The 24,383-nt window shown below is 38.9% G+C and overlaps 1 protein-coding gene across 10 annotated transcripts in view; it reads left to right on the forward strand.

Annotated features, from left to right (window-relative positions):
* RNF38 (ring finger protein 38) overlaps positions 1-24,383 on the forward strand; it is a 129,458-nt gene that overhangs the window by 94,187 nt on the left and 10,888 nt on the right. For all 10 annotated transcript variants that reach the window (XR_007505160.1, XM_049796327.1, XM_049796328.1 and 7 more), the window contains 8 exons: positions 3,336-3,529; positions 8,527-8,740; positions 11,030-11,197; positions 15,691-15,861; positions 17,777-17,938; positions 20,500-20,606; positions 22,169-22,253; positions 23,740-23,861. Coding sequence is in view for 9 of the 10 variants with exons in the window: in XM_049796327.1 (XP_049652284.1) it covers positions 3,336-3,529; positions 8,527-8,740; positions 11,030-11,197; positions 15,691-15,861; positions 17,777-17,938; positions 20,500-20,606; positions 22,169-22,253; positions 23,740-23,861 (1,223 nt within the window). In the remaining variant the exon portion in view is untranslated. The remainder of the gene's footprint in view (positions 1-3,335; positions 3,530-8,526; positions 8,741-11,029; positions 11,198-15,690; positions 15,862-17,776; positions 17,939-20,499; positions 20,607-22,168; positions 22,254-23,739; positions 23,862-24,383) is intronic.

Genomic DNA, 24,383 nt, shown 5'->3' on the forward strand with positions numbered 1-24,383 from the left:
CTCTTTTTGTTGAATTAGTATTTAAAATGAGGTAGTGCTTTTACCTTGTTAGTTAAAAACTAGATACATCATTCTTGATAGCTACCAGACATTCTGTTCTTGTTGCCTGTTGGGCAGGAGAAAAATACATAGCGTAATGGCTGTAAAAAGCAGCAGTAGTCCCAGAGAATGTTTTGAATATTAGCAAGATGCAACTAGAGTGGTTTAGGGACTTGGGGAGCTACTGTCATTTCTGAAAGTATCATATTCCATAAATAAAGTATTGAACTTAATGACCAATAATAATGTAGGTTTCAAAATTGTACTGGCAATAATCTAGTTAGTCCACATGCTTGTTGAAAATGACATGAAAACAAATTATACAGGATGCATGTCTGCTATTAGCTCTCTGTAATTACCCACATTCTAGTATTAGCTTGCTACAATGATCACATGAGAATTGGTTTCTTAATTAAAACTAAGATAAAAGTCCAAGTCTTCTTTGAGTTTAGATTTGTGTTGGGTTTTTTTTATGACATCTGTTTGCAAATAATTTTGGCTTAGCTTCAGGTTACTTCTTTTTCACTACAGAAGACATAATTACCTTTTTAATCTATACTTATATGTAGGTCCAAAACTGATTTTATCTGTATTTTCTTTCTAATGGGAAGCAACTTTGAGTGAAAATGCTGTTGCTTAGTGCAGGGGGCAATTAGCACTTGTCAGGAAGTTTGAAATAGCTATGTGAGTTAGTAATTTGGAGTGATGATGAAGGCTAACTACTTAGCAGTTTGCATCTCCACTGTCTTTGAAGTGGTGTACTCCACGTACAAAAGGAAAAATAATCAAAGAACTGTTTTTTCAAAGTAGACTGCTTTCTACAGGGCAGGTTATATTAGTGTTAATGCTTGGGAAAGGTGCCAGATTTCAATTAGGGCAGTAGCAGTTGGAGATCCCTAGCCAAAGGCAGCTATAGAATGTAGCAGGACAGCAGTGGTTATATTGTTATTTCAGTGTTTTGTTTTCTGCCAGCTTCACTAAACCCAGTGTTTCCTTCCTCCATTTGACTTTTCCTTTTGCACTTCCAAGACCCCAGCATACCTGATTTACCTGCATTTTTATTACCTGTGTTTCTCTTTGAATAGACTTCAGTCATCATGATGTAAAAAATTCTGCCATCCTGAAAGCTCCAACTTGGGCCACAGATCATCCTTCTCTCTGACTCTTTCTATCACAACAGTAAAACAGATTAAATAAGCAACTCTGAATGGCAGAACAAACATAGCATGATTTCTTTATGATTTGTCCTTTGCCAAGATTCTCTGAAATCTAACAAAATATGTATTTTCACAGAAGCTTTATTCTCAAGGCACTTCTTAGGTATCTCTTCCAGTTTTTTGGTGTTAAGCTCCTGAGGGCAGGCAGCCTTCTGGAAGAGTTACCCTTTGCCTGGACATCTACTTTCATGAACATTCAGGTGCATAGCTGTCTTTTAACCTATTTTTCTCTTAAAAATTCAAGTGCAGTTGGTTAAGGAGTTCAAAAGAGATTGAGCAACAAGCATGCAAATACATGCATCATCAGCCTGTTTCCCTAAGGAAACCATGCTAATAGTTCTACACCTAACAGATGTAGAATTAGAAATGGACACCCCGATTTACTTTATGTTTATGCTTTCGTTGGGTTGGGTTGGGGTTTTTTGTGGGGCTCCTTGTTGGGGCTCCTTGTTGGTTTGGTTTGGTTTGGTTTTGACCTTTTTTCTTCCTTAATCATTACTAGTGACTGCTTGAGATAAGGTACAGTCGGGGAAAACTGCAATTTGTGTTAAAATATTTGAAAGCATGGAGCTGAAAAGGAATGAAATGGCCACAAGTCAAAAGAGATGAAGAATAGCTTTTTACTCTTAAACACCTGGACAAAACTTCAGGTGTTAAAAAAAGAGCATGCTTGCACTGGAAGGAACACTGGAGGACAAGCTATATGTCAATGGTAACCTACCAAGGAGCAACTGACAGTGTTCAGAAAATGTTAGGCACCTGTAAAGCTAAGAATCAGAAGAGGTCCATAGCCTAGTCTACAAGTAAATATGAAATAAGACCTCTAACAATCTGTGGATTACCAGGCTCTGGAATACAAAACCATTGCAGACAAATTCAGTTTTCTCTGTATCAGCCATCTGCAATGAAATGCAAATTTGAAATAATACTGTCATGGACTGAAACAGAAGTGATGGAGTAAGTGGACAAGCTGGAGAGCAGCAAAACACTACGATTTGGCTTGCACCAGGAGTCTTCTGTCAGAGAAGTCTGTCTGATGTTTGAACTCAGGGATGGATCCAGTGTAGTAGTTCATGTGTTGCTTTTAGGTTTTGTGTGTTCAGTTGGTAAGCTCTAGAGCAGAACTTGTATTTTTCTATATTCTCAGTTGTTATGCTTGTTAACAGCATGACATCTTACAATTTTGACAGAATAGTGGGGTGAAGGGGAAGAACGTTTATTGCATTTGCTGCTGGATTCAGAGATGTGTGGGAAATTTTGAGAAGAATGACAGCTCTAATGATTCAATAGCATGGACACACAATGAAGAGGAGAGGTAGTTACTTGTCTTCAGAGCCAATTGGGAGAACATTACTTGCAGTGAATGGCCTTCCTATCAGTAGCACTGAAAACTTTAGGCACTATGTAGTCCCTGCAGAATTTTAGTGAAGTACATGGACTTAACCAGATTGGTGATTAGGTTTTTTTCAGGTTATGTGTAAGTACTTTTCAATGACCATTATTATACTAATAAGTAGAAGAATGTAGTACCTCTGTGCTGAGCTAGCAGAATTAAAACAGGCTGCAGTACAGAGCAAATGTCTGATTAGCTATGTGAGTACAGACGTGATAGGAAAGGGATGTGATGTAGAGCACAGGCTCTGTATGACATCTGCGTACTGACAAGTATGGATTCCATTGTTGTGAAGACTGTGCTTATACATCTTTTCATGCTTCTATAGCCTATAAATGCTAGGGCAGGAGGGATGTAAAATAGGTTATGCCTTATTTTCTTCATGTTATCGTCTTTTCTGATACAGTTTTGGTTTTGCATGGATGTTAGAATTTTTAGGTTTTAATGCTGCTAAGATATAATTTAGTAGTAATTCTTTTACAGGTTAGGGAGCCATTGCAAATCTGTGTTATAAAGATAACAAGAGGCAACTACTTGCAGGTGTTTAAATTTCACAGTGCTTTAGTGCAGTCTTCAGTAAGTCACTCTTAATGCTAGCTGCAAAGCAATACTGAAGTATGGATTGTAATTCACTCATCTGGAGGTGGGGTTTGTTTTTGTTTTGTTTTGGTTTTGCACTGGCACAGAGTGAAGACAGTCCTAGACCCAAGCGACAACGCCTTTCCCATTCAGTCTTTGACTATACAGCAGCATCACCAGCCCCATCACCACCAATGCGACCATGGGAGATGACATCAAATAGGCAGCCTCCTTTGGTTCGGCCCAACCAACACCACTTCTCAGGGGAAAGATGCAACACACCCGCACGAAACAGGAGGAGGTAAGCAAGCTGTGTAGGATGGGGAACAATTTCTTATTCTTCCTGATTTGAGCTCAAGGGAGGTGTATTTCAGGCAGCACTGACTAGATCACCCGTGTGTAAACATGTTAACGTTTCCTTTGAGCTGTAAATTATTGTAGTTGTAACTGAAAAGTTACTGGGAGTAATTCAGGTTGGTGCATCATCCCATAATTTGTGCAAATAGTCAGCTCAGGGAAAGGTGTGCTCATTAACATTTTTAATTATGACCCTGATTCTCTTTAACTCTGCACTGGAGCAATAAGCATTTAAAAAATGTGAGGAAAAACTTTTCTCGTGGGGATACTTTTAAAGATATTAAGAGTTATAGATACAGTACCATAATTTGCACTGCAGTCACAATTATTTTCGTACATAAAAACAGTCTAAATAAAGATGAGGGATACAGGCTGGGGAGAGTGAGGAGGTTAGCATAGTGTCACATGGTTGCTGGGGTGGGTGATTCACATGTAATAGGAGTTAGATTTTCATGTTGGTTTTAGCTTGTGGCTCATTAACCTCTCAAAGCAGAGATTTTGGAAGAAGTTCCAATGGTCTTGGAATAATAGAGATGGGATGACTACATTGAACTGGTGCTTGGGTGGATGGTAGTATAGAAAGGCATAAAACCACAGACTTCATTACTATTCTAGTTAAACTAATTATCCAAAACACAAACTTTCATTGCCTCGCATTCTGCCTCAAAAATGCTGAGTCATCTAATGCAAGTTAAAACATGCTGTTCTTCTCTTTGCTTCTGGGAAGTATTGTGGCTTGGTTTGTACTAAAATTGCAGTGTCTGCTTTTTCATGAATGTAAAATATTAGACTTAAAAAATATATAACTGCAGTTTTTTCTGATTCCACAAGTCAAATTTGTGAACCATGATCAGTCAGGTGTAGTTTTGAGGCAAGAGACTTTAAAAAATGCTAGTTTTGTATCATTGCTTCAGATCCATGAATCTGAAAGCTTTCAGTCAGTGGCATTCAAAATACACAGCTCTCGGAACAGCTTGTTAAACTTAAGAAAGAGGTTGCATTTTGAATTTGCAGGGTTATTGTGAAGACAGAAAATTCAGCCTTTTGTACAGTTTGGTACAGGGATGCTCTACAGAGGCATTTCATCCACAAAGTGTTTTGTACCCTAAAATGGTTTGAACTGAGATGCCTAGAATATGCTGCGTTTGGCCATTTTAGTTTGGTGCCCAGCTAGACTACACAGATTTCTTTGCAATCTTCATTAACATCTCCTCCAGAGTAAGTAGAGTGCTTAACAAGCTAAAGGCCAGATACTGAATCTAGACCATTTGGATATACTGGGGGATGAAGGAGAGGAATGGGAGGTGTAGGAGATGAATGTGCCTGGGACAAGTGCCTGACTTTCAAGTGCAGTTAGGTGTTAACCAAGGTAGTGGCCTGTGGCTTGCAAGTAAACTGTGCTGCCAGTGGAGAGACACCTCAGTGCAGAGCCATCTTCAGTCAAAGAGTTATGTTGGCTGCAGCACTGTGGACACAAAGCATTACTCTTTCTAGGACCAGCTCACCTGCTCTTGGGTAGTAACACCTGCTTTTGTCTCTAATCAGGGACCTTTGAATGTGTCAGTACTTTGTTTCCCTGCACACAACTCAGCATTTTTTAGCTTGGGTACACTGTTGCATTTGAGCTGGCTCTAAGTCAGTTCCAGAATAGTACCATGCCCAATCTCCTCTCCTGAAACAGGATTGTTAGGGAGAACAACACATACATGTCTCTTATTTTGCCTAAGTCTTAGAATGCTCTGGAGCTGTATCAGAACTAATAACCGCTCTCATGGATCAAAGCTTGATTCCTTAAGATCATTGTGAGTGTGTCTGTTATTAATGCTTTAGATGAGGTTATGCATGTGCTTTTGAAGACAATTTCCTGTTTTCCCTGCTTTGTCTTCTCTCTTCCCATCACAGAGTGGTCTCAGAGTTAATGAGGTTTTAAGATGAACATGAAAGGTGTACTCCAGTTGCAAATGGTCGTTCAGCTCAAGGGAACAGACTAGGGCAAGTGCAAACAAAACCTCCGAAGTATGTGTAGTGTGGACATCACTCTTACCCAATGTCATGAGCATCCACTCTTTTGTCCTACCAGTTCACTCTAGCTGGTCGGCACAGGCTCTAGTGGTTTTTTTATTATCTGGATTTTTTCCATTGTCTGGGTTACTATGTAGACCTTACCTTTTTGTATCAGGGATTTTGTACGGTACCTAGCACAACAGTGCCCTAATTCATTGTGGGTTTTTTGAGATTCATTGTAAGCAAATAAATACTGTGTTAGAAAGGTAGCATTCTGGTATGAATTTGCAGAAAGATGTTATTTTTGTCCAGCTACTTATAGTACAGATAAATTGTGAATGTAAAAGCATAATGCGTGCCTGTATGAAACAGAGAAGGCCATTCCAATTTGCCTTTACCAGTCATTGTGAAATGGGGAGATCTGTACTATTGCTGTGTCTCACCTTTCACCTGTGCTTCCTTTCTTCCTTGTCTTGAATGTAATTCTGAACGAACAGGATTTAAGAATGTGTTACTGCAAAGAAATCACCCTTTTTAGAAAACACTAAGATCTGCCAATACTAACTCTGCAGTTATGGATAACTTTTCATGACTGTTCCTATCTGAGGGTAGGAATTTCTGCAATTGTTTTCACCACTTCATTCTGTCTCTTTGTTTAACTGGGCATTTACCATGTTTATACTGTGCCTGTAGAACCAGAGGAGGTTTTTTTGTGCATATCTTTTAAAGACTTCAAGCACAAGTTCATTACTGATGTTAAATAATAGTTTAAACCCATGTTTGGACAGTTCTTCTGAAGTCATTTCCAGTAATTCAGGAAGGATTTAGAGCCATGTATCCAGATGCTCTGAATTTTGCTGAATGCAAAACATAGTTTCTTTATAATTCCACATAGGAAAAATCCAGTTTTGCTTTTTCCCTTGAAGATGCTCCATTCATTTAGAAAACCACTCCAGAAGTTCTGCCAGCTTTTGCTGGGTGTGCTTTCTCAATCCTGGGTTCATAGGAAGTAAAGCCAGACCTTTTAACAAAGACGAGGTAAGAGTAGTTTTATGAGAAGCTACCTTGTGTAAGTGCTGGTGGCAGTTAGAGAATTTCTGTTCTTCCAAAGCATTGAAGCTGTCTTTTGTAACTTGCCTCTCTTCCTGCACCTTTTTCAAACAAAAATCCTTGCACAGACATTTTGTGTTACAGTATTGAGAGCATTTCTGTTTCATAGCAGGAAATAGCAACTTTAAAGCAACCTTAGTACTCCAAAAACCAGAACATGTTTTGCATCAAAAGCTCTGTGGTTAGAAGTCATATATACCAGTTTTATCTAATGAGCATATTACAGGTGTATCATACTAGTAATACAGAGATGGAGAGTGCAACAAAAAGCTCTGGGAAAGGAGACTGGAATTAAGGCAAATACCTTAGTAAGACTGTAAATGTAGGTTCTTAGTGCTTAGAAGAAAACACAGCTTTTGTGTTCAGACATGGTAATTTGTAAAGATAAGGAAGACTATGCATTTTTTTGGTTGCCTGGGGTTTTTTTGTTTTAAGAATGCTGTGTTTCAGTCTGGCATTATGCCTTCTGTCTGACCTGTTGTGAATTAGCATTTGTTTCAGTTCTAAGAAAGGCAATAATGACATAACATTCCTGTGAAGTAGGGCAGAAAAATAGTGGCTTGAGACATTGTATCCTATACTCACAGTAGCATCTGAATAGCTGGTAGTATGGTCCCCTTTCTCCATAGTATGTCTGTTTCACACAGCACAAAAGTTGGACTCAACTTTAGGAATGTCTGGGCTTTGCCAACAGGTTTCAGGTTTATTTTATTTTTATTTGGTAATAGCAATGGGAGTAGTGAAAGTGAAGAATCTCAAGTTCTCTTGCACGCACTGTAGAAGAGGACATGTTCTAATGGTCACAGACCCTTCTTGTCTCCTCTCTATAGTTTGGTTCCTTCAGCCTGATCCATAAGCAGGAAACCATTTTGTCCCACGTAGCTTTAATTTGCTGTTGCCTCTGGGACCTGTAATTTATGTGTTGTGAAGATTGGAAGGCGTGTATTGAAAGTACTAGGGGATGGTTTTGTGCTTTCAGTTCTTTCTCCTTCCAAATAAATAAGAAGTGACTTGATCAAAGCTTCTAACAGCGAGTTTGTTACTTGTGTGTGCGTAATTTTCTGAGTGTTGAACCTGAGCTGCTGGTCTCTGATTTACAGAAGTCTCAGCTCAAGATAGTAGCAGCTCTGCTCAGAACATACACACAATTATATAAGAATATGTAATCAAATCCTGTGCCTGTAGATCAGATGCTTAAAAGAAGTAGATGCTCTGGTCTAAATCAATCTACACAACAGTTCTCCACTCTGAAAAAGAAAGACTGTCACAATCAGAATTTCCTGGGATCTTCTGGAGGGAATTGTATGAGGCACTCAGTTACGTAGTGAACATGTAAGAGCTGAAAAATTAATCTGTTTCTTCAGAGGAGTCTTCTGCTTTGTCTGCTATCACTAGGTGAGCAACCATTCTGTGGTCTGGTTGCGGCTAGGATTCTGGTATCCTGGATCATGTAATGAAGGATTTTTACGTAGAATAAACACACGGAAGTCTCTTGAAGTTTGCTATCTTGACTTTTGAGTGCTTGTCTTGGCAATCCAAGTGCCATTTTTTAAACAGGTTAATATTTACATAAGAGTTCTTCTCCTGGTTTACTTTACAGCATTAAGCTATGCTCTATTAAGTACTTTTATGCTGAAAAAAGTGTCATCTCTTCAGGCTTTTAGCAGTTTTGTCAGTAAGAAGTTTTATTCCAATTTAATAAACCTGTTCTAGTGAAATTTTGCAGTGTAAAAACTTTCTTGATACTTGATTCTCTTGTGGTTTTAGTTATTAAGAAGGATTTGTGTCATTTATGTAATCTCTTAAATTTTTTTAATGCGTTTCCAGTCCTCCTGTTCGACGTCAGAGAACAAGGAGAGATCGTTTGTCTAGACATAATTCCATTAACCAAGATGAAAACTACCACCATCTCTCCTACGGACAGCAGCAAGCAATAGAAGAGCCCCGAGCCTTTCACCCACCAAACGTATCTCCTCGTATGTTGCACCCAGCTGCTCACCCACCACAGCAGAATGCAGTGATGGTTGACATTCATGATCAGGTAAGAGTTTTAGAGTACAAACGGAAGGGTGTTGAAGATGTGGGGTTTGTTTGTTTGGGGTTTTTCCCCCCAAAATCTTCAAGATCCTTCTCCTCCCCAAATTAGTTGGCAATGAAAGTCACATAACACTAAATTCTATTTGCCCTGTTACAGAGCATTTTTCCTATTGAATGTTATTCATGTATGGAGCGCTGCAGTAGGCAGTGAAAAAACAAAAAGGAAGTCCAGAATTTTAACAAAGATTGATATTTAACAATTTGTCAATGCATGTATTGGCATAGTTTGGTAGGCCTCTGGCTCAAACCTTTGAAATGCAGGGGTTTTGCTTCTGAAGTTAATTTAATGTGGTAAAGTTGTGATATGATAATTAAGAATGTGTTCTATTTCATGTGAACTACCTCTTCTTAGCTTAGGAGTCTCTAAGTAGTTAAAGTACATTATTTAGAAGTAGAATTCACAATGCCTATAATTGGTTGCCTGTATCACAGCAGAACTCATGATAGTATCATCACATAACCAAATTAGCCATCCAAGCCTAAATGCTTAAATGCTATGAAAAAATGAGATATGTGGCTGCTCCAGAAAGTAAATAATTCCTCTGTGCAACAACAATTGGTATAGAATTCTGTAACTGAGGACTTGTAAAAGAATTTGTCCTGTTGAGGTAACCTTTGGTGTTGTTTTTTGTTAAAGTCAGCAGGCTGCAGCACAAGTACATTAGTTGCTACATAGTCATGAACTGGAAAATATAACTGGTTATCCTGATGTCCACTTCTCAAACTGCATCACACAGAATGCAACTCTTAACATCCCTTCTTAAAAACTGGTTTGCTTTCAGTGCAGCTGCATACTACTGGTGTGTTGTATTACATGTGCAGAGCAGTTTTCAGTAGGGAAGTATTTGCATTTGGGACCAAGTACAAGGGTGGAAGCTAACGCCATTCTAGCCATCTCACAACCTTACATTTTGATGAACAATTTTACTGCCACATCATCTCAAAAATTCAAATTGTGCTCTTGCTTTATGTTGCAAGCTTACATCATGACAAACCTGGATAAATCCAGGTGTTCCAGACTGAGATCTTCCATGGTAATGTTTTTTTACTTAAGGGACATAACCATTTTGAGAGGTCATTTTTTGTTATTGCTCTGAGCAGTAAACATTTCAGAATCACATGCAGCATTGCACTGTATGCCCAACTTTTGTACCTGAGCCAGAACTGGGTCAAATTCAGTGTGAGAGAGACTGGTTTCTCTCACTAGAGATATACAGGTTGAGATTTTAAGTTCTATTCCATGCTCTGTGTTCTCTTTTGGCCTCTGTGTCTGACTGTACACTACCAGTTCAGTAGGTTAGCTGTCTTTATTCATTCTCACCTTCCTAATGAGCTCTTCTTACTTGATCCATTTTAAGCAAGCAGGTTCCATTTTAGCAGATCATGAAGGAACAGGGAGCTTCCTTGAAATAATTACTTTATATTAATCCATGCTCCCTGACACTTAAACCTTTCCAGTTTTACTAGAGCATCAGAGATTTCTTGTTTAGTGTTTTTTAAAACAACAAAAAAAGTTATTTGTAGGTCCAGAGTACCTTTGGATCTTAGTTTGATGATTAAATTCTAGGAAGTATTACTAGCTAGAAAATTGGGTTACGTGGGTCTGTTTCCTCATCTAAATGTGGATATTTAGGGCATGCTACCTCATAATCATGTTCACTTTTCAGCTTTCTGGTTAGCTGTTCTGTTACATTTAGGTTAGGAGACTTAGCATGAGTGTTGGTCTGAAAGTGAATCAAGAGATTGGTCTCTTTGGAAGGAAGAAAAGCTACACAATTTTCTTGTTCTTTAAAGATACAAGCCTCTGAATTATTGAATCAGTCCCTTCAGACATGGGACAATTCTTTAGCTACTTGTATATTAGCTTTTATGTGGGAGTTACTGCCTTCTTATTTTGTAAGACCTAACCTTAGTATTGGGTGGGGCAGGGGGAGTTATGGCTTAATAGAGTCTGAGATGCCTCTGAGTGACTTTAAGGTGCCTTACAAGTTTTAACATTTTAAGCTGAGAGATCCCTTTTGACCTTACCTAGAAACTGTTAATCAATAAATAATGTTCCATTGAGAAGAATATTTTAATGAACAGGAATTACAAGCATGTGCCTCCCTTTACACCTTCGTTGTGTATGTATTTTTTTCTGATATGTAGGTAGAAGCTTGTTATCTTACTCATCATGCTGTACAACACTGTTAAGAGTTTACAGTAAGTTACTAATTTTTTTCTTTTGCTGCAGATCCATCAGGGCACAGTTCCTGTCTCATACACAGTGACAACGGTGGCTCCACATGGGATACCACTTTGCACAGGCCAGCACATCCCAGCCTGCAACACACAGCAGGTCCCAGGGTGCTCAGTGGTTTTCAGTGGGCAGCACCTTCCAGTCTGCAGTGTGCCTCCCCCAGTAAGTGGGTATCTGTAGTTACACTAGCTTCAGTCTTAGACACAGGAATGGCACCTTAGAGCTTCAGTGTCTGTGTGGCTTTAATTGTGTTGGAAATAGACTTTTTTTTTTCCACCTGTGGTAAATTGCTGTGGCATAGCAGTGGCATAGCAGTGTAGGCTTAGAGCTGGTAAGCATATGCTGCTTGCCTACTGTCTTTATAAAGTATGACTGTTTATTGTATAGAGTCCTGATGGTTTTTAATTCAAACTAAATGCTGGTTTATGAACTGATTTCTTAGCAGCAGCTATTCTGCATAGTTTCAGATAGTAAGAGGAAGCTTTATAAGGCTTTTATTCGGCAGCTCACCTAGAAAAAAAATCTTAGTAGAGACCTTATTCAGGGATTGGATACATACAAAAAGGTCTGATACTCAGAAGTCAGTTTTCTTCTGAGAAGGAATAAGGTTCTGAAAGATCACTAAAAGCTGAAAAGGGCTCTTCTGTCTCAGAATGGTCTCATAAAATGAATCAGAATATTCTTAAATAATGATGTCTCTGTGCCTTTCTGGGAGTAGAATAAAGTGCCTTGACTGGCTAATTTACCACCTTCAAATTTGAAAGAATTTGAACTGTTTTCTTAGAAATTTTTATGTATCAGCTAGGAGATACCACTTTCCAGGTCATAGTATTCTGATGCTACCATTCTGTGGAAATTTCATCATTAAGTGTTAACAGGCACCAGAGCTGAACAAGTGTACCCCAAGAAGTTTCAGCTGTGCAGATAAAGGTTGCAGAATCTGTTGGAAGAGTCACAGCTTTTTTTCCCTCCTTTTTCTAGTATAAATCTGTAATACCATACATAAATACTATATATAGTGTCCATTAACCATTTATAACGTTGGTATAAACATTCGTCTCTGCCAGCTGTGTATTTGCAAGCAATGTGTAACTTAACTTTCCTGTTGCACATTCTGTGACCTGAGGGCGTGAACAAGCCTATGACACTGAAATGAAACCCTTGATTTGACCACCTATTTATTTAAGCTGCTCGTTGAAGAGCGAGGGTAATTTGCATTCATCTTGTCTACATGCCATTTGTCCCCATGAGAGCCAGCAATGTCTGCAGCATACTGCTGGCCAATCTGAAATATTTCTGGGGAATATTTCCCCTTACTTTCCAATTGGTGAAAATCTGTTACATGAGTCAGTATGTATCCCTGAGGCAGGATGAGAGATAACTTTTTTTTTCTCTTTATTGGTGGTGTTAGTAGAGCAAAGCAATCTGTCATGGTTTAACCCCAGCCAGCAACTAAACACCACGCAGCCGCTCGCTCACTTCACCCCCACCCAGTGGGATGGGGGAGAAAATCAGGAAAAGAAATAAAACTCGTGGGTTGAGATAAGAACGGTTTAATAGAACAGAAAAGAAGAAACTAATACTAATAATGATAACACTAATGAAATTACAACAGTAATAATAAAAGGATTGGAATATACAAATGATGCACAGTGCAATTGCTAACCACCCGCCAATAGATGCCCAGTTAGTCCCTGAACAGAGATTCCTGCCCCCCCCCAGTTTATATACTAGATGTGACATCACACGGTATGGAATACCCCGTTGGCCACTTTGGGTCAGCTGCCCTGGCTCTGTCCCCTCCCAACTTCCTGTGCCCCTCCAGCTTTCTCACTGGCTGGGCATGAGAAGCTGAAAAATCCTTGACTTGAGACTAAACACTACTGACCAACAACTGAAAACATCAGTGTTATCAACATTCTTCTCATGCTGAACTCAAAACACAGCACTGTACCAGCTACTAGGAAGACAATTAACTCTATCCCAGCTGAAACCAGGACTCAATCTCAGGCTGGGTACCCAGAGATTGGAACAATACTTGCACAGTAAATTCAGAAAGGCAAGAAAGCAAGATGTCCTAAGAAAAGAGAAAAAGCTGAATCTATGTTGGGGCTTAGGGAAATCCAGACAACGCTTACAATCTCTGCTTTGAACAGGTATATTATCTGTGCAATTCATAAAATGTTTTATAATTCAGCAATGCAGCTGTCCTATACATATAGAGTAAAGCTCTAACAGGTTGTTTGGACTGAATGTACAACAGTTAATCAAATATGTTGAGACAATGGATGCAGTACAAGTGAATATAAAGAATTAAGGTTGAGTATATGTAACATCAGCAGGCAGTCTTTATGCTTTCTTTTATTATGTCACAGAATTGAGGAATAATTTAAGTTTGCAGTGGGCTCTGGAGGTCATCCTGTGGTCACCTGCTACAAGCAGTACATGTCTCCAAGGATGGAGATTTCACAACCCTCTAAGCCTCCACTCCAGTGTTTGACTATCCTTGTGAAGAATTTCTTCTGTATATCTGATTGAATTTTCCTTGCTGCAACTTGGTCCCATTGGTCCTTGTCTTTTCACTTTGCCCCTTGAGGAAGAGTCAGGTTCTGCCTGTCCACTCTCATGAAGTAGCTGAAGACAGTGGTAAGGTCTTCACTTATTTGTGCTCCAAGCTCCTGGTCATCATGTTGTCATTCAGTGGACTCATTTCAGTATGTCAGCTCTTTCTTTGGCACTGGGGAGGCCAAAACTGGACACAGGACTTGAGATACAGTTTCACGAGTTCCAAATAGAGGGGCGGAATCACTTCACTGGACACACTAGTTACCTTCTTAGTAATGCAGCTGAGTGTGCAGTAGGCCTTTTTGACTGCAGGAGTGCACTGTAGCTCTTGTGTACTCTCTTTGATGTCTCCACCAGAACCCAACTTTTTTTTTCTGCAAATCCGCTCACCAACCAGTCAGTCTCAAAATGTCCTGCTCCGTGGGGTTATTCTCTCCAAGTGCCAGACTTCATATTTGCTTTTGTTGAACTTACAGTTCCTGTCAGCCAGTTTCTCCAGCCAATAAAAATACATCTGAAAGATAGCCTTGCCCTCCAGCATGTCAGCTTGCTTCACAGCTTCATCTGCGAACTTCCCAGTATCCTTTTGTTACTTTCACAGTATTTATCTCTCTCACTGCATATGCAACTATAAAATAAACAATTGTCATTTATGAAATACCTTCATCAGTTTTAAAACTTCTTGAAAGCATATGTTCAAACAGCAGAAGTTTTCCAAAAGCCTGAATGAATAAACAGGTAATTTTCATTTCTTTCCACTTAAAAGATAATGCAGCCTCATTTGCTCTAACTTAAAAAGTGCCATGGACATAGTCCAGATCATTCCAAACATATATTGAAGCTATGGTAATCTTTACCATACAGAATCATGGGATGAAACCTATTTTAACATGTTCCCCAAAGTACCTCCTGTTTTAAAGAACTGCATATTTATCTTCAACTACTTCAGAGAACAGTTTTCAATTCAGTAAAATACAATTTAAAAAATATTTTTAACAATAAAAACACTTGCCTATTGTATTTCTTTTTTAGAAGAATGATGCAGTAGCTGAGGGTGAAGAATAGTCAGCATTTAAGAAAAAACAGTAGTCAGATCAAATTAATCTGCTACTGCTTCCATGCATGTAAAAATTTATGTTTGGTCATGATCACAGTGAATTGAGGCAATAGTTCCACCTCCGCTAATGTAATCTGAGTTTAAACTAGATCTCTTTACCATTTTATGCCATTATAGTCAGAATGCGTAATATGTTGTGCGACATGACTAAAAAGAAAAAAAAAAAGATCAGAACTGGGTCCTCTTTCTTCGTAAGATTTGATAACAAGTACCTTATTAATTGCTCTTTTAATTGTCAAAAATGTAACAGAAATGCCTGACATTCTGATGATGGATCAAAGAGCAAGAAAAAGAGAATGCAGATTTTCTTGCTCCTCCATATCTAAAGTCAGAAGTAAAACTGAACACTTCCACAAAGCACATTCCCCACAGTACCTTCATCACTTCAGTGTTCAAACTCTAGTGCCTAAAGTTGCTTTTCTATGAGGAATTTCAAAGAAGAGAGAAAAGGGGCTATTTCCCACAGTATCTGTCACTTAGGGAGCCGCCTTTAGAGCATGGGGCTCCCCTCAAAGTGCAGAACTGAGCCGAGCTTATGAATTATTCTTAGTATGTGGGACAACAGAGGTTTTAATGCACAGTCTGACAGCTGGGAGTCCCTCAGCAATATTTAGAGCTTAAAATTTTTGCAAGGCCATTGCTTTGGCAAGTTGTTTTGAAGGTAATATGTGGGAAGAATAAAATTAACTAGGATAACAATATCTGCTCATCACTTAGGAGTCTGTCTAATCCTGGAGTACTGAAAACCCTAACTGCCACTGACCTCATGAGAAGACTTCCAGAGCTTGTTCTGTACTAATCCCTGTTCCTTGTGTATTTGATTGAGTTGCTATTTGTGTGTGTTTTGGAGGCTTTTCCCAGGAGGCAAAAGAACTGCTTTGTTTTAATGATATCTTTCTCTAATAAATATAGAATGTTCAATAGGGAATGTTTGTGCTAGATACAAAACTACGTTGTTTTCATTCTATTTCAGATGCTTCAGGCGTGCTCAGTCCAGCACCTACCTGTACCATATGCAGCATTTCCACCCCTCATATCTAGTGACCCATTCCTTTTGCATCCTCCTCATATCTCTCCACACCACCCTCCTCACTTGCCTCCTCCAGGACAATTCGTTCCTTTCCAAGCACAGCAGTCACGGTCGGTAAGTAATGCTTCTTACCCCACTCTCCCTAGAATTGGTGGGGCTGGATGGGCAAATAGTGCTGATAGCTGACTGAGGAAACAGAATGATTTTGTTTAAAGTAGAAAGTTTTGCACTTATGTTTCCTTAGCAAGTCTGTAACCACTTAGTGTGAAGATGAAAAAATAATTTTAAAGTTCACCATGTTTCTCTTCAGATTTTGTCAGTTGTTGTCTGTGCTGTTTCTCCATAGGGCTTTACTTCTGTGAAAAAGATGTATATTTGCTTCACCAACTATTCCTTCAGGTATTTCTTTCCCAGGAAGCAGAAGAGAATCCAGAGGAGGTTGTGTAGTGCAGTAGTGGTCTGAGAGAAAAGCTTAGCAGAGAGAGAAGAAAGCACAGAGTGTTACTTTCGTTACATGCTTCTGTTGTATTACTTCTCAGTTAATTTTTAAATGACTAGTGCTTTTCCTAGAACATAATCACATTAGGTCGTCCAGACACATTCAGGAGCCTACAGTTGCCCTTTCTCCATTGGTTTTGGGGGTTTTTTGTTTGTTTTTTTCTCTCCCCACTTACGAAAGTTACTGATGCCTTCTGCTTAAGCAGACTTGCCTTGGTGATAGGGACTATGCAAACATGGGAAAATGTAACCACATTTTGGATTTGGGGGGAAATTACATTTTCAGTTCTGGCCTACAGCTCTTACTGGGGAGTTAGCTGTATACTCGTGTCCGTTAGTTTGCTCCTCTGACTAGAAGGTGCCAGTATTTCACTAATGTAGAAATAGAAAACAGCTTCATTGTTACTTACAAACACTGCTGAGACTTCTCCATGCCATGTGTCAGGTGTGGATAAGGTTGTAATCACTTTGTTATGATGATGGGAGAATAACTGGGAAAATATGTTTTTTAGTGGTAATCTTTATAAGATTTTCCTTTAGAAAATGTATGGGCTCGGGTTTTATAGCTTGGGTTGCTTAGTTAGGTTATTGACTAGGCTTGCCTGTCAACTTTCAGCTCTGGCAAAGAGCTTGTATCTTAGTGTTTTAAGAATACCTTGTGTTTAAAGTTTGCTCTGCATAACAGGGAAACAGAATATTCCTTTGGTTCCACAAGGTGGCTTTCTTAGCTGAATTTCTTGAAATGGTGGAATTCAGTGTCAAGAGCAGAAAGGTGTACTAATGAAACAATGACAGTTCCTGATTATTTCCTGAGTACTTTTGGGCCTGACTGATGTACTACATACAGTTGACTAGATTACAATCCTGAACTGGAATCTCACACTTCTGAAACCTCTGGACTGTGTGTTCGTGGTAGGACCGCATGCATGACCCACCTAGGAAAGCATCTGCTTGATTACTGAATATCATTAGCAGTTTAATCCACTGGATTCGCTATGTTTCCTCTCCACTTTGCAGATTTTCTGGCACAATTTCAGTTCTTGTCTATGGTTGTTTATTTTTTTCTCTCGCATAGTTGTACAGTGAGAGCAGCCTGGCAAGAAGGAGAGCAAATATTTGTCCTGAAAAATGCAAGACACAGGAAATTACAGCCACTTCTATATTTGCTAGATCGCATAAATTCCTGGTCTATAAGCATGGCTAGCTGGAAAAGGTGAATTTATATCAAATGTGTAGTGTTGTCTTTGCTTTTTGGTAGTGTTAATGACACAGGAATTGTTCAGAGTTACTATGTGAAACTGGGTACAATTATAGCTGTAATTTTTTGGTTTTTTGGTTTTTGGTTTTTGGTTGGTTGTTTTTTGTTTGTTTTTTTTACCCTATAAAATTGACCACAGCAGCTCAGAACATACAGCTGGGATTGGAGTTCTTTATTGGGGAAAAATGACATCTCTATTATTGCAACAAAGCCTTTTTTTTTTTCCTTTTTTTTGTTTTTCTTTTTTTCTTTTTTTTTTTTTTTTTCTTTTAGCCACTTCAAAGGATAGAAAATGAAGTAGAACTGCTTGGAGAACATCTTCCTATAGGAGGTTTTACATACCCTCCCCCAGCCCATCCACCAACATTGCCTCCCTCAGCTCCTCTCCAATTCTTAACCCACGATCCTTTACACCAGGAGGTGTCATTTGGTGTAGTAAGTATTGTTTTCTGTGCCACATTCTCATTCATAATACATTAACATTCTTGATCTTCATTCTATAGTACATTTTGTTGAAAAGTGGCACTTCTTGCAGTTTTATTCCATTATTGGCTATAGCTGCATACTGTGGTATTTTCTTTAAGCTTGTTTTAATCAAGTTAAGGGTAACTTAATGATACCAGCGAATTATTTCTGGTAACATTATTTGCAGAGTGTTGTAACAGTTACTTAGAAAACATTTCATGTTACCACACAGTCCAGGACTTCTACTGCAGATATTAATTAGTACAGTTCAGAAAAGCTGCTGTCACTTTTAGCTAATTCTTCATCGTATGTTATATTTCCACAAGTCAGGAAAGCTAGAATGCTTTAAAAATAGTTCTTCTCCAGAGTGTTCACAATTCGCAGGCAAGCAGTTGTATAGAGTGCTTCCATAATTTTGACTGCACCATGTTATAAAGACAGCCAAGCCTGCTTAAGCCAACTTTATGGGGATCTACAGGCAGTTCAACTGCAGCAGCACAAAAAAACCTAAAACCTGCTGCAGGATAATGTCTGTGCTGAATTTTGTGTTTCTGTGGTGTGTCCAGTACCTGTGCTACCTCTAGGATCTTTGTGGTGCACTTCAATCTGCAATTATATTGCATCCTGAGATGCTTTTTGTTGCTGTGGTTGTTCTGTGTGCATTGTTGTTTTTTTAAAAAACCTTTCCTGTCTGTGTAATGCTTGAAGAAATAACTAGAAGTGAAGTATAGGCTCTGAATTTTTTTGATGTTTGACCTGTGCATCAAGTTGACAAAAAGTTTTAGAGGCATATTGTTATTCAAAATTTTAAATGAGAATTATTTTTTAGGGCCTGTGACTACAGAATATACAGATAACTTCTCTTTAATTAGTCTTCTTGAAATCACATAACCTAGTTAAATGCTTGCTGCAGTTTTTATAAAGGTTCACCACCATTTAAAAAAAAGTCTCCACCATTTAAAAAAAATATTCAGCTTGTTAAACTAAAGGTGTACAGATTTTCAATTAAGTTTTCAGGCACTATGAGTCACTCTGGAGACAAAGACACTTAAAAACTTCCATAAACTGCTTGTATTTTACTCACTATGCTTGTTAGATGAATTACAATCACAAACATTTTAGTTGGAGTGAGGCTTTCTTGATTTCCAAGTTCAGTCTTTAAAGTAGATAAGGAACAAAATACCATCTTTTTGCAGATTACATACCATTTGTCCTCTCTGATGCTTCAGTTCTGGGTTGTATATTGCTGATGAGTATGGTCTTTTATAAAGCAATCCTAAATCTTCATAAAATTTTCTAGAAAAATACAGTTTGCATTTAAGTGGAAATTTTTACCACATATGTCTCCATTTTAGTAGATAATGCATGGAATTTTGAAAAATTATAATGAAAATTTAATTATACAAGTAAAGAGCTTAGCATACAAATGAAAAAAAGTATGACAAAAAAGCCCCGATTTATCCATGGAAAGAACAGATTGAAGCTTTAGGCTTGACTGTCCTTTAGGTGTTGTTCAGCTGCAGAAATTGTACTGATTAAAGTCTCCATGTACATTTGAAAGACTTCAACCCTTCTTTAACATAAACATAAATAGACACCACTGCTTAAAAGTGTTTTTTTTAAAAAGACATTTTTTAAAAATCTTCTTTTAAAGACTTTTTTTTTTTTTTTTTTTAAGGCTTCTTTACTCAACCACTGGGCCTAAAGCCTGAGCTTTTATATTTACAAGAGGGTCAGCAGTTCAAATCCTGTTTCCCAAGCCAGCCTGCACATAGACTAAGCACACAAGAGCTTGCAATGATTTCTGTTGTGTGTTACTACTTTTTCACATGGAATGGTATGATTGTGTTTTATCACTGGGAATCATTTCAAATTGAGGCTGAGGTACTTTTGGATTTGAGCAGAGGCTGGATTTTTTTAATAATGCTTTATTGAAAGTGGATTTCAATATTCAGATTTTATTTCGTGATTAAAAAACCAAAATGTTGAATCACAGACTCACAGACTGGATGAGGTTGGAAGGGAGGTCATCTGGTCCAACCCCCCGTGCTCAAACAGGGCCACCTAAAGCCGGTTGCCCAGGACCATGTCCAGGCAGCTTTTGAATGTCTCTAAGGAGGGAGACTCCACCACCTCTCTGGGCAACCTGTTCCAGTGCTCAGTCACCCTCACAGTAAAGAAGTGTTTCCTGATGTTCAGACGGAGCCTCCTGTGTTTCAGTTTGTGCCCACTGCCTCTGGTCCTGTCACTGGGCACCACTGAAAAGAGCCTGGCTCCGTCTTCTTTGCACCCTCCCTTCAGATGTTTATGTACATTGATAAGACCCCCCTGAGCCTTCTCTTCTCCAGGCTGAACAGCCTCAGCTCTCTCAGCTTTTCCTCATACATGAGATGCTCCAATCCCATCTTAGCGGCCCTTCGTTGGAATCTCTCCAGTGTGTCCATGTTTCTCTTGTGCTGGGGAGCCCAGAACTGGACACAAGTTCCAGTTCCACAAGTTCCAGTTGAAGCTTATTTTCTTCTTTTTTGCAGCCTTACCCACCTTTTATGCCTCGAAGACTCACAGGGCGCAGCAGATACCGATCACAGCAGCCAATACCACCACACCCTTACCATCCCAGCCTATTACCTTATGTGCTGTAAGTTCAAAGTACATTTGCTTCCATGTAGGCTATTGGGAAGTCACATGACTTTCAACAAGAGTCTCGGCACTTTTTATGGTTGGACTCTACCAGAGAACAGACATAGTTCAGCTGTCCCAGAGAAGAGGCAAACTTCCATTTCTATGTAAAGTTTTCAGCCTATTTTGAATAACATACACCCTTGAGCAAGGAAAAGTATAAGTGAGCAATTTTGTCCAATGGAGTTTTGTAGATTTTTTTGAGGCACAGTAGAACTCTTTGTAAAATCTCCAACAAATTTTAAAACTTGATTCTTGGATACTCTTGAAGAGGCATGGTCATGCTGTAGGATAAAGTCCTAGGAGTCTTCACTTATGGAATAAATTCATTTGGTTTGGTTCTTAATTACAAAACACAAGGATGGGAGCTTTCTGTGATGTGTTACTCTTTATTGGCTGAACTGCTAATCTGTTACAGCTATTCAATTTCTGTTCTGCCTCTGATTAGCTGTTTCTGGAAAAGATGTGGGACAATTAACATTTAGAAATTCTCTGCAGTCTGTGATGGTAGACTCTCTGTGGCAGAGTTTGGGTACATGACACGAGATTTATTACTCTTCTGTGTTCTCTTTTGAAATAAATATGAAATGTGTGGAAAACAAAGATTATTTTCTGGTGGCAAAGGTGACATTGACAAGGAAATAATCACACATTGGCACCAGATCTGTACTTTCTTGCTGTGCAATTTCAAACGTGGCATGAAAATGGCACCAGAAATACGATCTAGTGAAGTTGTTCAGCTTTGCATCTTACAGTCTTAGAGTAATGTCATAGCTTCTTGCCTGTCCATTGAGGACACAGTGTGGCACAGTAATTTCTGATGACTTGACTGGGATTTTAGTATATTTTAGTGCTGTGAATTTGTGATTTCTATGTCTGTGCATTAAGTTTTGACCCATAGTGCTGTCTTGGGGTGATAAAAACACTTGTTGAATATAAAAACAGAAAAACATCTCTCTTGCCTCCCTGAAGAGATTCGGCTTTAACCAACATCACAGTATGTGACAAAGTGAATTTGTGTTTGCCTTCAGTATGGAAGTTGGTCCAGTAGCATATCCTATTTATCTTCATTGTGTACTATAGGCTTACAAAAGTTTCACGGCTTTTGTATTGGAGACCTAAGTGAACTTAGGGTTCCTTTTGTTTGTTGATAATTTATCCACTTAAAGAAATAAAACATATTTGAAAACAGAATATCAATTCAATGTCAGTTTTAGCTCTCCATAATCTGTGATAATAAAGAGATTAGTTTTTATAATAATGCTGAGCCTGGTTGGAAGTATCAGTTGAGACATGCATGCAATTAAAAAGGCAACACTCCCTGTATCAAAAAGTGGCAGAATTACCTTTTTCCTTTGACTATTTCACTTCAAATGTTCATTCTTGACTTCAAACTTAACATTTTTACCAGTTCTGAGAACTTGCTGATTTCAGAGAGATCAATAAGGTAACTTTACCTCTGCCAGATGTTTCTGTGCTTTTCTTCAGCAAGATGCTGATCATTGTTTGCTCTCATGGTAGATCAATGCTGCCAGTGCCACCTGCAGTTGGACCAGCTTTCAGCTTTGAGTTGGATGTGGAAGACGGAGAGGTAGAAAACTATGAGGTTGGTATGCAAACTACAACTATCTTTAAAGAACAGATGTTACCTCAAGCAACGTAAAATTTTACTACATTTTGCTTTTAATCTTGCTTTTGCCTTTTGAATAAATTTAATGACTGTGAAGACAGAATCCAGAAACCATCCTTTCAGATTTTTTTGCAATACTGGATATTAGAAGTGCTTAGCTTTATTTTTTGTCTATTGCTTTTTCCCCGAATCCACCCTTCCAGGCTAGTAATCATTAAATTGGTCAGCTTTTATGTTCTACATGCTACTCTTCTCCTTTTGAATTTTAATTGATTTTAAATATCAAACAGAAATGAAGCACTTTCAAAAGAACAGGGTAAATTACTGGGTTTATATGCTTAACTTCACAGAATGGTGTTAATAGCATAGGATTAATTAATCTAAATGTAATGTTTATAAAACTGTCTTACTGCCTTTTCTTCTTGGTCCTCAGGAGGGTACAGTAATTCACATCTATAGATGTAGAACCCTCTTTAATGTCTTAGATAATTATGGGGCAGTCCTAGCTGTTGTGTCTTTGCTGTTTCTGAGGCTATTGGATTCCATTCGATTTCTTTCCAAACGGTCATCATCAGCCCTCACTTTTGCATCTCTTTGCCTTAAGAGCTCTGTGTAGTTACACATTTTCAGTTTAACAATGAGTACTTCTGTAATAACTTCTGTGCTAGTTCAGAAGAAGCATCATCTTATTTCTGAGAATTTGGGCCCTAGGTTTGACAGTATTAGAAATCTATTCGTGACCAGTATTGTTTGCAGTCTTCACCAAGTCTTTTAACTTTTCTGTGCCTTCATTCTCCATCATGTTCATAGTGATATTTTTCCTAGGCCCATGTGAAGGAGCGCAAGTTACATACATGACAGAGTGCCACTTATTTACATGAGAGGCTTTTAGTTGCAGTGCTTGGCTTATGGAAAAAGAAAAGAAAATTTAGCAAAAAAAGTGCTTAAAGTTTGATGGTATGTATTTGTTTTCCAGATTGAGGATAAAATGTCCATATTTCAATTCAGCTAGCCCAAGACATGGAGTGGTAATCAGAGCATGTCCCATTAAATTCTTGATTTCTCACAAGACCAGACTCACATATTCTTAGGAAGCAAACTTGTTAACATTTTTTTCTGGTTACCAGCACTATTAATTTCATAGTGGGGTGAGGGGATCCTTCAGAAGCAAAATACTTACCAAGCTGTGCATGCAGCCACAGGACTAATTGGAAGTTGGGTCCTGGAGGTTTTGAAATTGCAAAGAGAACATCTTACATGATTAGAAAGGTGATTGAATTCTGACAGATTTTCTATGGGTCTTGTGTTGTAGGGAAGAACTAAGGTTCTAAACTTTTCTCTATAGAAGGGTGTTTTGTGCTACCAGCTGGGGCAGTGAGATGTAATGTCAGCCTGACCTCTAGTGGAACCAGAGCCTCTCTGAGCAGTGCATTTTTAAATGTCCAGTTTCCATGTTTTGCAGGCACTGCTGAATTTGGCAGAACGCCTGGGAGAAGCCAAACCACGAGGGTTGACAAAGGCAGACATTGAACAGCTTCCATCCTACAGGTTCAATCCAAACAACCACCAGTCAGAACAGACATTGTAAGTACATTGGTCTCTTTCAAAGGTCCATAATTAAAGTGGTGTTCCCCAGGGCTTAGTATTGGGGACAGTTCTGTTTAATATCCTTGCTAATAATCTGGACGAGGGGATTGAATGCACCCTCAGTAAGTTTGCAGATGACACCAAGTTGGGAGGGAGGCTTGATCTGCCTGAGGATAGGAAGGCTTTACAAGAGGGTCTGGACAGGCTGGATCGATGGGCCAAGGCCAATTGTATGAAGTTCAGCAAGGCCAAGTGCCAAGTCCTGCACTTGGGTTACAACAACCCCATGCAGCACTACAGGCTTAGGGAAGAGTGGCTGGAAAGCTGCCCAGCAGAAAAAGACCTGGGGGTACTGGTTGACAGCCAGCTGAATATAAGCCAGCAGTGTGCCTAGGTGGCCCAGAAGGCCAAGGATCCTGGCTGGTATCAGAAATAGTGTGGCCAGTAGGACTAGGGAAGTGTTTTGCCTCTGTACTCGGTATTGGTGAGACTGCATCTCGAATAGTGTGTTCAGTTTTG

The sequence above is a fragment of the Accipiter gentilis genome, chromosome Z, assembly GCF_929443795.1.
Source record: "Accipiter gentilis chromosome Z, bAccGen1.1, whole genome shotgun sequence".
NCBI lineage: Eukaryota > Metazoa > Chordata > Aves > Accipitriformes > Accipitridae > Astur > Astur gentilis.